This window comes from Onychostoma macrolepis, chromosome 17 (genome assembly GCF_012432095.1).
Source record: "Onychostoma macrolepis isolate SWU-2019 chromosome 17, ASM1243209v1, whole genome shotgun sequence".
NCBI lineage: Eukaryota > Metazoa > Chordata > Actinopteri > Cypriniformes > Cyprinidae > Onychostoma > Onychostoma macrolepis.
Genome location: NC_081171.1, coordinates 11132443 through 11145236, shown reverse-complemented (window position 1 = coordinate 11145236; position 12794 = coordinate 11132443). Strand labels below are relative to the sequence as shown.

General features: G+C 36.5%; 1 protein-coding gene across 1 annotated transcript; it reads right to left on the bottom strand.

Moving 5' to 3' along the window:
• Positions 1 to 128: 128 nt before the first annotated feature.
• On the bottom strand, positions 129 to 11563 carry pygb (phosphorylase, glycogen; brain). Its single transcript, XM_058748817.1, has 20 exons — positions 11193 to 11563; positions 9395 to 9496; positions 8946 to 9024; positions 8721 to 8824; positions 8450 to 8581; positions 7561 to 7672; positions 6643 to 6725; positions 6027 to 6170; positions 5818 to 5910; positions 5313 to 5459; positions 5066 to 5229; positions 4741 to 4855; positions 4550 to 4651; positions 4288 to 4435; positions 3866 to 3924; positions 3191 to 3332; positions 2824 to 3031; positions 2363 to 2497; positions 2069 to 2135; positions 129 to 1495 (listed from the first exon to the last, which is right to left on the bottom strand). The coding sequence occupies exons 1-20, from the start codon at positions 11433 to 11435 to the stop codon at positions 1343 to 1345; spliced, it is 2532 nt and encodes an 843-aa protein (XP_058604800.1). The 5' UTR covers positions 11436 to 11563; the 3' UTR covers positions 129 to 1342.
• Between the last annotated feature and the right edge of the window lie 1231 nt (positions 11564 to 12794).

Here is a 12794-nt window from a genome sequence, read left to right as displayed (position 1 = left end):
TTCACTTTTACCTCACCTGGCACCTGTTCAAGCCATTCATCACTATTCTAAATGATATGAATGCTGCGTTACAACATAACATCAGCACTCAATCTTCAAAACAAAGAACAGATTATACCTTTAGTCATTTTAAGTCAACAGCATACTGTTTGTTTTCAACGTTTTTATTATTTGTTAACATGGTTTTAACACCCATTAATTGTATACAGTACTTGTGTAAAATGTAGCAAGAAAACAAGGCCTCAGTACAATGTGTGAATGTTCAAAAGGCACATCCATAAACATACATTCAAACGACAGACCGCAATCTGAAATGCTGTTTAGAGTTCAAACTCAAGCCAGGGTTTGCTTCATGAATTTCCATTTGCCAAAGTTCAAGCTGCTTTGTAATTTGAACAACGGGACAAACATCTCATAATTTGTTAATGCTATGTGAAATAGAGGAAATTGAGGGGGAAAAAAAAAAAAGCAACTATAAGACTATTTAAAGGACACACATGATGAATTCCCATGAGTTTACATCAACCAGCTGCCATATATCCTCTATTCTCATTATTTCATGTAATATTTACAAAGGGATGTGTTCTCTTATTGTTGTTAATATTGCACAGTGTGCACACAAGGCACCCTTTAACCTGCATTTGAAAGCTTGAATAAAAAGATCATTTGGACATTCTGGAGTCATTACATCAATGCAGTTTGCATGTGTTACTATTAAGGCTGTTGTTTCTGACTGCTTATATCAAGTATTTTAAGGCAAATATACTGCTTCTACTGAATTTTAACAGACTAAATGTGGTTGCAGGTCAAATATTTTGTCATATTTAAGAAATATTCTAGGACATGAATGTTACTCAAGTTTCCAATGGTTTCCAGTTGCTGATTTGGCTTTATAAAATACTCAAATGGCTCTTTTTCGGTCCCACCGTGTTCTCTATTATAATCAGTCACAACTGCCTCTCTCAAAAGTGAAACAAGGAACGCACAAAAATTTTGAATTTACACCAATTGATGCATAAATATCTCTGAAACTGGACTGGACTCTGAAGCTTCAATAAATGACTCTCAGATGACCAACAAATTGAATTTTCATAATGGAAACCATGATGATAGATAGTCAAGTATAGGCATGTGAAAGTAACAGTGATTTAAAACCTACTACAGTGTAAGTGCACATGGAAGAGTTTTTGTGTGTATGTTTAGGGTACACTACAGTAATGAAGTTCAAAGAGGCTCCACATGGTGTTATGCATAGCGAGAGAAACCTGAATCTGAATCAGGTGAAGCCAGTCAAGGCACACCGGCACACTGGGAAAGGAGAGCAGACCCAGTGGACACTCTCTCATTCACGTGGTTCGTTAGGTGGCGGGATCTTGACGTCGGACGGCTCTACGCCCCAGATCTCACGTGCATACTCTGCGATGGTGCGGTCGCTGGAGAACTTTCCAGAAGCAGCAATGTTTCTGATTACCTTTTTGGTCCATTCTTTTGGGTTCTGAAGAAAAGAAAGGGGAATTTTACACATAATGAAGGAAAGCGGTTTTACCAATATGTCCATTCATCAAGGTCAACTACACATTTTGAGTAGTGGTAGAATGATATATAGTCCAAGTATTGTAGATCAATCAGTCAGAACACTGGTGATTTTGACATTTAGCGCCCCCTTGTGACAGGTAAAAAACATTTCCAAACACACTTTCTGTTCTCAAATATTTTACAGTTTATAACAGGGGTGTCAAACTCAGTTCCTGAAGGCCACAGCCCTGCACAGTTTAGATGCAACCCTAATTAAACACACCTGATCCAGCTAATCAAGTCATTAAGGCTTATTTGAAAACTAAGTCCAGGAACTGAGTTTGACACCCCTGGTTTATAATATAATTAAAAATGGAAAATGTTCAATCTATATAGACAATATTTTTAATGACATATATTATATTAGAGTTTTGAAAAATAAAAATTTTTGCATTTAACGGAATAATTTTAAATGATCAAATATTACTACTGACACTCTTGGCTCAGCCCATATTGATAAACCACCAGTAAATATCCAAACATCTCAACTCACCCTGTAGAGTTCATTAACTTTTTCTTGACAGCTGATATATGCTTCATAGTCTGCAAACACCTTGAACCTGAGAGAGAAAGACAGAAGTCAGACATCTCCACTAAAACGACTAAAGCATAAATAAATCTGATAATTGTTACATAAAATAGCTATGAATTTTATAGAGGTAAAATTGAAAAATAAACCCGTAGCAAGTTTCCCTTATGTATAAACAAAAATTAAATGTGTCTGTATAAGCCACACAAGTAAATGCAAACTTTTTTAAAAGGGAGTAAAACAGTGTTTAACACTCACCTGTCATGATTCATGAGCATGTTGACGATGTCTTTGAAGAGTTCAGGCTCTTTGGGGCTGAAGAATCCAGCGCTGATCTGGTCCATCACCTGCTTCAGTTCAGGCAGGCGCTCGTAGTATTCCCTGGCAATGTATCTAGATCACAAATAGTGTTGTTATTGTAAACTAAAAATAAAAACCATTAAAATTGTTTTTGAAAATAAAATAGATACAAGTTATACAGAATCAAAAAAAGAAAATGTTACAAAATAAAAAAATGCCAAAAGCACATAAAGAGAGAAAACTGAAAATATCAAATTACTGATCAAGTCAGGAGGAGTAATTACTCATTTTAGCTTAAAATGTTCTCACAAAGACAGAATAATCTAGACTTGCATCTATATTTTTGCTTCATTGTTTGATTCCATCAGTCCTCCAGCCTAAAGCTTCCTTGTCCCATTTATATCCATTCACTCTCTCACCCCTTTTTGTCCATGGCCTCCACATCCTCCACCCTCATGCCAAAGATGAACAGGTTTTCCTCTCCAGCTTCTTCTGCCATCTCCACATTAGCACCATCCATGGTGCCGATGGTCAGAGCGCCGTTAAGCATGAACTTCATGTTCCCTGTACCGGAGGCTTCTGTACCTGCCGTGGAGATTTGCTCGGACAGGTCGGCAGCAGGGATCACTGAAGAGCAAAGCATATGACACATTCAATCACATACTCAGCACATCATTTGTAACATTAAAAAAAACAATGCATCTATAGCAAAAATATTTATTAATCATTGCATGTTATCTTAAATCCTTTTCTAGCTATACATCAACAGTTTATGAATTTACTCACCCTTCTCAGCTAATGAGACTCTATAGTTCTCCAAGAAAATGACCTTGAGTCTGTCTCCCACCACAGGATCATGATTCACCACCTCCCCCACTGAGGTGATCAGTTTAATGATTATCTTTGCCATGTGATAGCCTGGTGCTGCCTGCGGGAGGCAGTGCAAGACAACACAAAAAACACCTTTTAGAACTTTTAGGACTCTTAAAGCAGTGGCTCTCAACCTTTTTGACTTGAAGGCCTCCCATTGTCTAGCACAATATTCAAAGGCCCCTCGTATGAAAAAATAGCTAGTTTTCAAACTCCAACAGATTCTACAAATGTCAATATTAACCATTAAATTAAATAATGAAAAACGTATTCCATGATTCCAGACGTTTAAGGAATAGTATGTTCTTTAATAAAACAATTGCTGCCGAGGGCAGAAAAATCTGTTTGTTTGTTTGTTTTAAGCATTTTCAGTCAAGTTTGATTATTTTATTACATCTTCATTTCAAATAATTTTAAGTCAACCTGTAGACCCTTTAGAAGTTTGCTGAGGCCCTCTAGTGGTTTGAAAATTGTATTTGACAAAAGCTGGAGTTATGACCATTATCTACATATATAAATAATACTAATAATTATTATTATTATAATAATTTAAAAAGTAATTTTCAATTGAATTAAACTGAATACACATACCTTTCCTCCAATCATTACTGTCCTTGGAACAAACTTCTTGTTTGGTTCTTTCTTAATCCCTAGAAAGTGCAGAATGAAAAAAAATAAATAAATAATAATAATAATTTATAAAAATCACTCACTAATTACTCATTAATTGGAGTTATTTAAAAAGGAAACTCCTACATAATTCTGATAAACAACAACAAAAGTTTTATTTTCTATAACATTTTATAGAATGCTTTCAATACAACTCTACAAAACAAGAAAGCAGCTATTGAAGAGACATCTATATTTCCAACTGAATTAAAAATAAACAACCTATACCAGTAAAAGACAAACCAGTATTAGTAAAAGTGCTATATCTTTGGTCAGTTCCTCTGTCCTGAGCAACCTGGCACCAATCAACCCAGTGTGAACACATTTCTGTGCGTAATTCTTACTGTTGTATAAAGTGATGACATGCAGGCAGTTGAGCAGTTGTCTCTTGTACTCATGGATTCTTTTGACCTGGATGTCGAAGATGGACTCAGGATTTATCTTTACTTTGTACTCACTCTCCAGATATGCTGAAAACTTCAGCTTATTCTCCTAAAAAATTAATAAATAAGTCATGAACAAGAAAACGAAAAAAAAAAAAAATCAGAATACATAAATTCCAAACAGCAAAAATCATAGAAACAACAACTAACTACAGGTCTACACCTGTTTCACTTTGGCCACATCCCGAATGAACATTTCATCATTGACAAAGTCCAACAGTTTTTTTAGCTGGAAAAGATCCGTCAGGAAGTCCTCACCAATTTTCTGAAAGGAAAACAAGCACAAGACAGTGAGGGACAGAAAGAAAACCTGTGGGGAAGAGCAAGAAAGAGTTACTTCATTAAGAAGGTCACCTCAGCGATGATGTCAGCCAGGCCGGGGTTGCAGAGCAGCAGCCAGCGGCGAGGTGTGATGCCGTTCGTCTTGTTCTGAAACTTCTCTGGCTCAATGTCACAGAAATCCTTAAACCTTAAACCACAAAAATAAAAAAGTTCTAAATGTCTAAAATGTTTAATATCAAAGCAATATCAATGGGGGAAACAATGTCAATATATAATTAACCTAACTAGCATCTCTACACAAAAATAAAATTGAAACCAACATTAAAAAAAACGCTCCCTGGAAATGATTAATTCTGCTATAAATATTTTTGCAAAACAACTGATGCACTCTACTCACACAGTGGTTTTGACAATGTCTGAGTGAATCCGTGCGACTCCATTAACAGCGTGCGAGCCGACCACACAAAGGTGGGCCATGTTGATCCTCTTTGGATCGCCCTCCTCGATCAGAGACATCCTGCGCATACGATCACTGTCGCCTGGATACAGCGCAGCAATTCTCTACAACAGAGACTCAATCAGACAAACTGGTTCATTTAACAACATCTTGATGATCTTGAGTTAGTGTATGTGCGTATCCTCACATCCAGATGTCGCTGGTTGATCTCGTAGATGATCTCCAGGTGTCGTGGCAGAAGTGTCTCAAACATGTAGACGGGCCAGCGCTCCAGAGCCTCAGGTAGCACTGTGTGGTTTGTGTATGCACATGTCTTTGTGGTGATCTCCCATGCCTACCCACATACATACATACATAAATGCTAATTTTGATAACTTATTAAAAATAGAAATTATAGAAATCAGCAAATAAAATAAGTTTCCAAGAAAATCTGACAAAAATTCCATTATTTTGAGTTGGCTGGTTGCATGCACAATACTTTCTTTTCATTAGCATTACTATGCCTATTACTCAGGTCAGCATGACTAAGCAGAAAAATGCAGCACAACAAAACGACCAAGGAATTAGTTTGCTTTTCATTTGTGCTATAACGCATATCAACTAATTTCAGTAAATGCATGTATATGAATAAATGAAATATTAGTAAATATTATTCCATTATCTTAAACAGTTTGTCAGCCTGAACATCACACCTTTTCCCAGTCTAGCTGCTCTATATCCACCAGGATCCTCATGAGTTCAGGAATCGCCAGAGCTGGATGAGTATCATTCAACTGGATCGCCACCTGAGAGAGAGAGTTATGAAAGCATTATACTTTGACCGAAAATTGTTGTTCGAATCAACCTATATCCTTCAAATTTAAAAACAGCAACCAATTGAAGGTATTTAAAGTAATATCACCTTTTCATAGAAAGTCTCAAAAGAGGTGCGCACGGGATCCCGGCAGCCAAACTTTGAAGATTTAAAGCGTCTGATGATGTCCTGCAGAGTAGCAGCCACCACAAAGTACTCCTGCTTCAAACGGAGCTCCTTCCCTTCAAAAAACTAACACATGCATATACAAAGAATTTAATTCATATTAAAGACATACACACTGAAAGCTTTACAAATAGCAAAATATTTCATTTTCTGTATTTTTTTCTGATAAAATAACCATGCATTGTGTTTTCTGGCGGTATAGTTCAGTAGCTGTGTGAACAATAGCTATATACACTAGTGTAACACTCAGGACTCCATATTACAGTTTCATACTTCCTCATTGCATTACACATATCTGCGGTACTGTTGCACAAGATAAGAGTTTTCAGTCTGCTTGTGCCAGGCCGCTAAAGCATATGTTGCATACCAGCATCTACATAGTCTATATATACACAAGTGATATTTTGGTAACTAATACACATATCGTATATCACAAATTCTTGCTCTCTGTTCTCCGTCTCTGTACATTCACTCCATCTGGCACACACACACACCCCTCACTAAGAGTTTTATAGTATTGAGAGGTGCGTGTACTTACATTGTCATTGGGGTAGAGCACCCTGGAAATGTTCTCTGCCAGGTTTCGGTCCAGTACAGCCTGGATGTAATCTCCCACATTAACTACAAAGGAAAAAAAGACAGTATTTCAAAACCGTACTGTATTTTTTGCATTATAAATCAATGATAAAACAGACAGAAATACTCTCAGCATGTACAGTAACATTTTAGCCACACTACTTGTTTTCACAGATTAGTGGTCATAGACCATGTTTTTTTGTTTTTTTTTCTTTCAGGATTTCTAAAATAGAGTTCAAAAGAACAGCATTTATGCATCAACTGTAACCGTATACTTTATTACCACTTTTGATCAATTTAATAGGACACTCTACACACTGGGAAAATGATAGTGTTTTATGCGGAAACATGACTTAATTTGGGCACAAAACCTTAAGAGTGCCATGTCTATTATAGAATGAGACGTCCTATGTAGAGGCCCAACAATCATGAAGGACCCTCTCAAAAGCAGGCGTATCTATGGGTAACGCTGGCCTGCTGCCAGCTGCTCTCCTGTTTCTGTGCTGCTGCAAGAATGCTATATTTAGTATTCTACACAGAAACCATTCTCCCAGGAAACAAGTTAAACTCAAGTAAGAAGGTAAGTTTAGACTAGTTCACTCTAACAGTAATACAACACACTATTTCAATGATACAAGGAAATTTCAAGCATACTGTAATGAATTTTAAGCATAACAATATTAGCTCACACAGAAGCAGGGATCCTCCACCCAAACCAGGACCAAGGGTGTCACTTACTTTCAGTGATATAGCCGAAAAAGTACCAAAACACAGGTGTAACATACTGGACAAAGGACTGAATGTGTGTGTGTGTGTGTGTGTGTGTGTGTGTGTGTGTGTGTGTGTAAACACACATTGTGTAATCATTGTGTGGACTCACATTCTTGCAGGTTGAAATCATTAGGAGCTTTGGCAGACCACAGTCTCATAGTATTCACAGTGTTGTTTTTATAACCAGGCACAGGAGTGTCATAAGGCATCGCAAGCACCACCTGCCAAAGAAAAGATAGTATAAATAAGACATAAAAATATAAAATGATTTTAATTAAGCTTAACTCAATTTAATTACATTCATAGAGAGAAAAAAAAAGAAAAGAAAAAAAAAAAACACACACTTGAACTGATTTTGCTTCAGGATCAAATTTTTTTTTTTTTTTTTTTTTTTTTTAAATCAACCCAACCCAGAGCTAAAATTGTAAACAAAATGTCTTAAAAAAAAAAAAATGAACAAATTAAATATATTACCAAGAAATTATGAACTTGTGCCTGATGCTGCAAGTAAAATTTGATTGCACACACAACCTTTTTTTGTCTTTCCCTTCTCTTTTATCTTTTAGAAATGTATAAGTGCATTGCTTTTGCCAACCTAACAATCTAATATTTTTATTTAGCAGGGATGCATTAAATTAATCAAAAGTGACATTAAAGACATTTATCATGTTACCAAATATATCCATTTCTAATAAATCTGGGCTCTTTTGAACTACATATTCATAAAATAACCAATCATAAAACTGTCACAATTTTCACAAAATATATTAAGCAGCACAACAATATTACAGTATATTGATTAAATAAATGCAATGTAAGCATAAGAGACTTTCCCTACAACATTAAAAAATCTAACAGTTAACATTAGCAAAAAAACTAACAGTTATGGGGTCGCATTTTATTATTTTAATTTAGATGTTTTTTCTCCTACTATTCTATCAGAACAGAATAGTTTCAACAATTAGTTGAGAGCAATGAGTATATCATGACTGACAGACCTGGGTGTCAATCCACTTTGGTCCCTCATGTGTATGCGCCACTCGGCCATAGAAATGTACAGGCAGCATGTACTCCGGACGGGCCTTCTCCCAAGGGTTACCATAACGTAGCCAATCGTCAGCTTCCTCCACCTAATAAACAGAGTTGTCCCAGAGTTAAATGGTTTTGATATTTAAAAGAAAACATTGAGGCTTTTTGTCCAACTAACTCAATATAAGGCTAAGGTAAATGTATATTCGTGTATGAATATATTTTACAGTTTTGGTTTACCTGCCAGCCATTGGTGATCTTCTGATTGAAGATGCCAAACTCATAACGAATGCCATATCCATATGCTGCCAAACCCAGAGATGCCAGAGAGTCCAAAAAACAAGCTGAAGGAGAATGCCCATTATGATCAGGCTGTGTACTCTACCACAAGTGTAGGTTTTTTTTTTCTTTTTTCTTTTTTTTTTTTTGTCTTTTTTTTTGTTTTGTTTTTTTTAAGTTTGGTACCTGCAAGACGGCCAAGCCCTCCGTTTCCTAATCCTGCATCCTCCTCAATCTCCTCCAGCTCTTCCAAATCTAGTCCAAGCTGAAGATCAGCACAATCATGTAAAAAAAAAAAAAGCATCTCATTATAAAAACACATACACACACACACAAGTTCAATATTGGGCAACAAAACTTTAAATGATTATGCAAACTTCATACAGTTTAAAGTTTCAGCAACTTCTGTGTTTTCACATTTAGTAAAGGAAGGGTTTAGACAGTTTTGCAAGCCTGTAGCAATTGGTCTACATCCCCAATGAGCTCTCTGTGGGTGAGCAGGGGGGGAAAAAAACAACAGCTGTTCCTAATGTATCAGGATGTTTAAGTAATAAAGCTGTGGGCAAGTTCTGCAATTAAATAACAAACGCTCTACTAAAATATTAAGTTTGCAAAGTCATAGTGATGCACTTTACCTGGTAGATGGCCTCATCACAAGCATTCTGCAGCCCAAGATTTATCATGGTGTTCTGTAGAGTTCTGCCCATGTAGAACTCCAAAGACAGATAGTGGACGCGCTGCAACAGAAAACACACAGATAAATCTGAATGCATGAGTGTTCATGTCTACAAAGTATCTGTCTCTGAAGCAGATGTTTAAAAAAAAAAAAAAACCTACATAAGTAGTATGACAATATAAGGTACAAAGATTAGAAGATGCTGTCTGGAAAATTCACCCTTCTAACATTACAATTAATCACTATGTGAACTGGAAAGAAAAGTAATGGTCTACCAATACCAAGTTTTTTTCTAGAGTATATTGTCAAAGCAAAACAGGAGAACAAAATACTGAGCTCTAAAACTGATTGTTACAGTTCAGAAATATCAATAGAATTATTTGTAATTCAATCACAAATTAATAAAAAGGACACATTAACATACGCTCCCTCTTAACAAAATCAAACTCATGCTCTAGTCATGTCTCTTCCAGGTTGCTCAAGTGCAACATGCTTAATTTGATGTCTTTGGCTTGGGATCAACTTTTCATAAGAGTCCATTCATCAGATGTCTGCAAAGGGAGGAGTTCACAGCCTGCTGAAGGCCTCAAATCCACAGTGAACATTTGAATACCACAGTAATAAATAAATCCTTTCTTCACTTTCATGTGCTGAGACGGTGCTTAATGACAGCATATTGTAGGTTTAAATAAAGTGACAGTGTTTTACTGTTTTTCCAAGGGTCTGAACCTCAACGAGCCTAATGCTTTACAAGAGTGAAGTTCCTGGAAACACTTCACGTATTGGTGTGCTGTACTCAACCATATAAAGCTATCGGGTTCCATTTAGAGATATCTAGATAGGAGGAAAAACAGGTGTTTTACTGGTTCAAAGGACTGCTGAAATAAAGCACACAAATGTCTCTGGAAAGCAGTCGAACTCTCTTGAGCACATAATAATAATAAAAATTTTAAATAAAAATTGTTAACTAATAAATTAATAAAATCCCAAAAGGCATAAAGTATAGAAAGTTCCCATGTAATGCTGCTTTAACTCAAAATTCAAGGCTATATTTAATGTTTATCAACTAACAAGTAACATCAAGTTTCACAGAAACATGAATACATAGTGCAAGCCACACTGGTGAAACCACGAAAGGCCGGAAGAAAAAACACTTTCAAATTGTTACTCTCCAAAAACCCATCATTACCTCCCAAATCATAATAAAGCACCCAGGTCACAGGTGTCTATTAATAGCCATGAGTGATTGGGCACATGGACCATTTCAATGCATTAGATAAGGCCTAATATCTTCTACTGGGTTTGACAGCATAGTGTAATCTGTACTTGCTCTAGAGAGCACACAACATCAAGTGGTTGCAAAATACTTCTAATGATGGCCTAATGTGACAAGGAACAGATCACACTTTGCACAGGAAGCACACACTAACAGCTGACCCCATGTTAAAGGACGACCAAATGGATGTCAATGCAAAGAGCACAAAGCTGAGAAAACAAATGAATGTCCAGGTTAAATTCAATATGAATATTCTGTATATGTTTTCAATGCACTATGAATATGACGGTTTATGCATCAAACTATTATTCATTTATTCAAATACGCATTTATGACTATTATGCAGTTACGAACGTATGTAAAAACAGGCAATAATTACATTTACATGCATTTTTATGTATCCCACTACTGTACAAACATGCCACTTCCTGGCTGCTTGCACAGGGAAGAGGAGGAAGAAGAAGAGGAGATCCGTACGTACCTTCGGGTCTTTCTCGTAGTAATACTGCTGAGTGCGGATCCAGCGGCCCACCAGGTGATCCCGCACCGTGTGCGCCAGCGCGAAGTAATAATCCCGCGGGGTCGCCACATTGCGGTCCTTCACTAGGGTGAAGTGAAGATGCCTGTTGAAGCTCTTTTTGATTTCGGCAACATCCCCCAGCCCAGCTATACCACGAACACTGATCTGCTTGCGCTTTTCATGGTCGGTCAGCGGTTTGGACATGTTGACAACGCGTTTAAAAGGCAAAAAATGAAAGTTTGGACCCCTTGACTTGCTGTGCCCAGGTTGCTGCGGTGTGCAAGGACTTTACACGCACTGTTCTCTATGAGACACACCCCTATGTCAACTAGAGAACAAAGTGGGCGTGGCTTTATATACTGTCTGTTTATTGGCCAGTGACGCTTTCGTAATTGCATTGTCATTGGCTAAGTGAGATGTCAATCATCTCAGCAACGCTAACTAGCAACAGGTTTAGGAACGTATTCAGACCTATGGTGAATTCTGTGCCCGGAGTTGGACCGAAATTTCCGTTTTACTGTATAAACAGCTTTGGCCAGCAACTATTAGGCCAATGTAACATTTTAGCATTGCCTCTTTTAGCTCTAGTAAAGATGACTTGTAAAGACTTGCCTATTTCCTTACTTTTCATAAGAGCTGAATTTCCATTGTTATAGTTATACAGACTTTTTATTGATAGCAACAATTCCGGATTGAGAGCCAGAATCTGGCCGTATATGGAACGAGTTTAAAAGCAACCAATAAAAAACATGGAAAAGTGGGAGGAGTCTGATTTAAGTGATTAATGACAAAATTTTCATTTTGGGGTGGAGTATCCCTTTAAATCTATTTTTAAACATTTAAACAATTATTATATACTTTTTTTTGTATTATGCAAGGTGACCTTGAGTGTCAGAAAAGGTGGAAACGTTTTAAATAAGGGAAAATACCTTATTTATTTGGGTTACAATATAAGGCTTTATCCATCTTATTCATTTTGTTAATAAAAGTTAGATGTTTAATATATGCGAATATGCCATTGTAGCTATTTTATGGCTGATGTGTTTTAATTAATAAGATAATAGACCACAAACTACGATCGTTTTAAGGTAGCCTAAGGATTTTGTGTTAAACGTGTGTAAAACATATCCTTATTCATTTTGTTAATAAAAGTTAAAAGTTTAATAAAAAATTTGTCATTGTTCTATTTTATTGTATAGTCTATTTTTATTTATTTTTTTGTTACAAATTGTTCATTCATTTATTTTTAACACGTGGGATACACTCCAGGGGGTGCTGCAGTTAATTATTTTATGGGGTTTAAAGAGGAATTGCTGTGGTCTTATGAGTTTTCATACTGTTTTCAATATTTATACACAACGGCTTCAACTGCCATGCTGAGATAGCCATCACTTGCCTCTTAGGCTTCCCAGAGATAGATAGGTTACTTCAGGTACACAGACAAGGAAAAGCATATTGTGTAAAAGCAATACGGATTTGGAAATGAATTGCACTTTCTAAAAACCTCATCCTATGAGTAACACTGAGTAATAAATTGTGACATTTGGGCTGCCCATTGTGTGC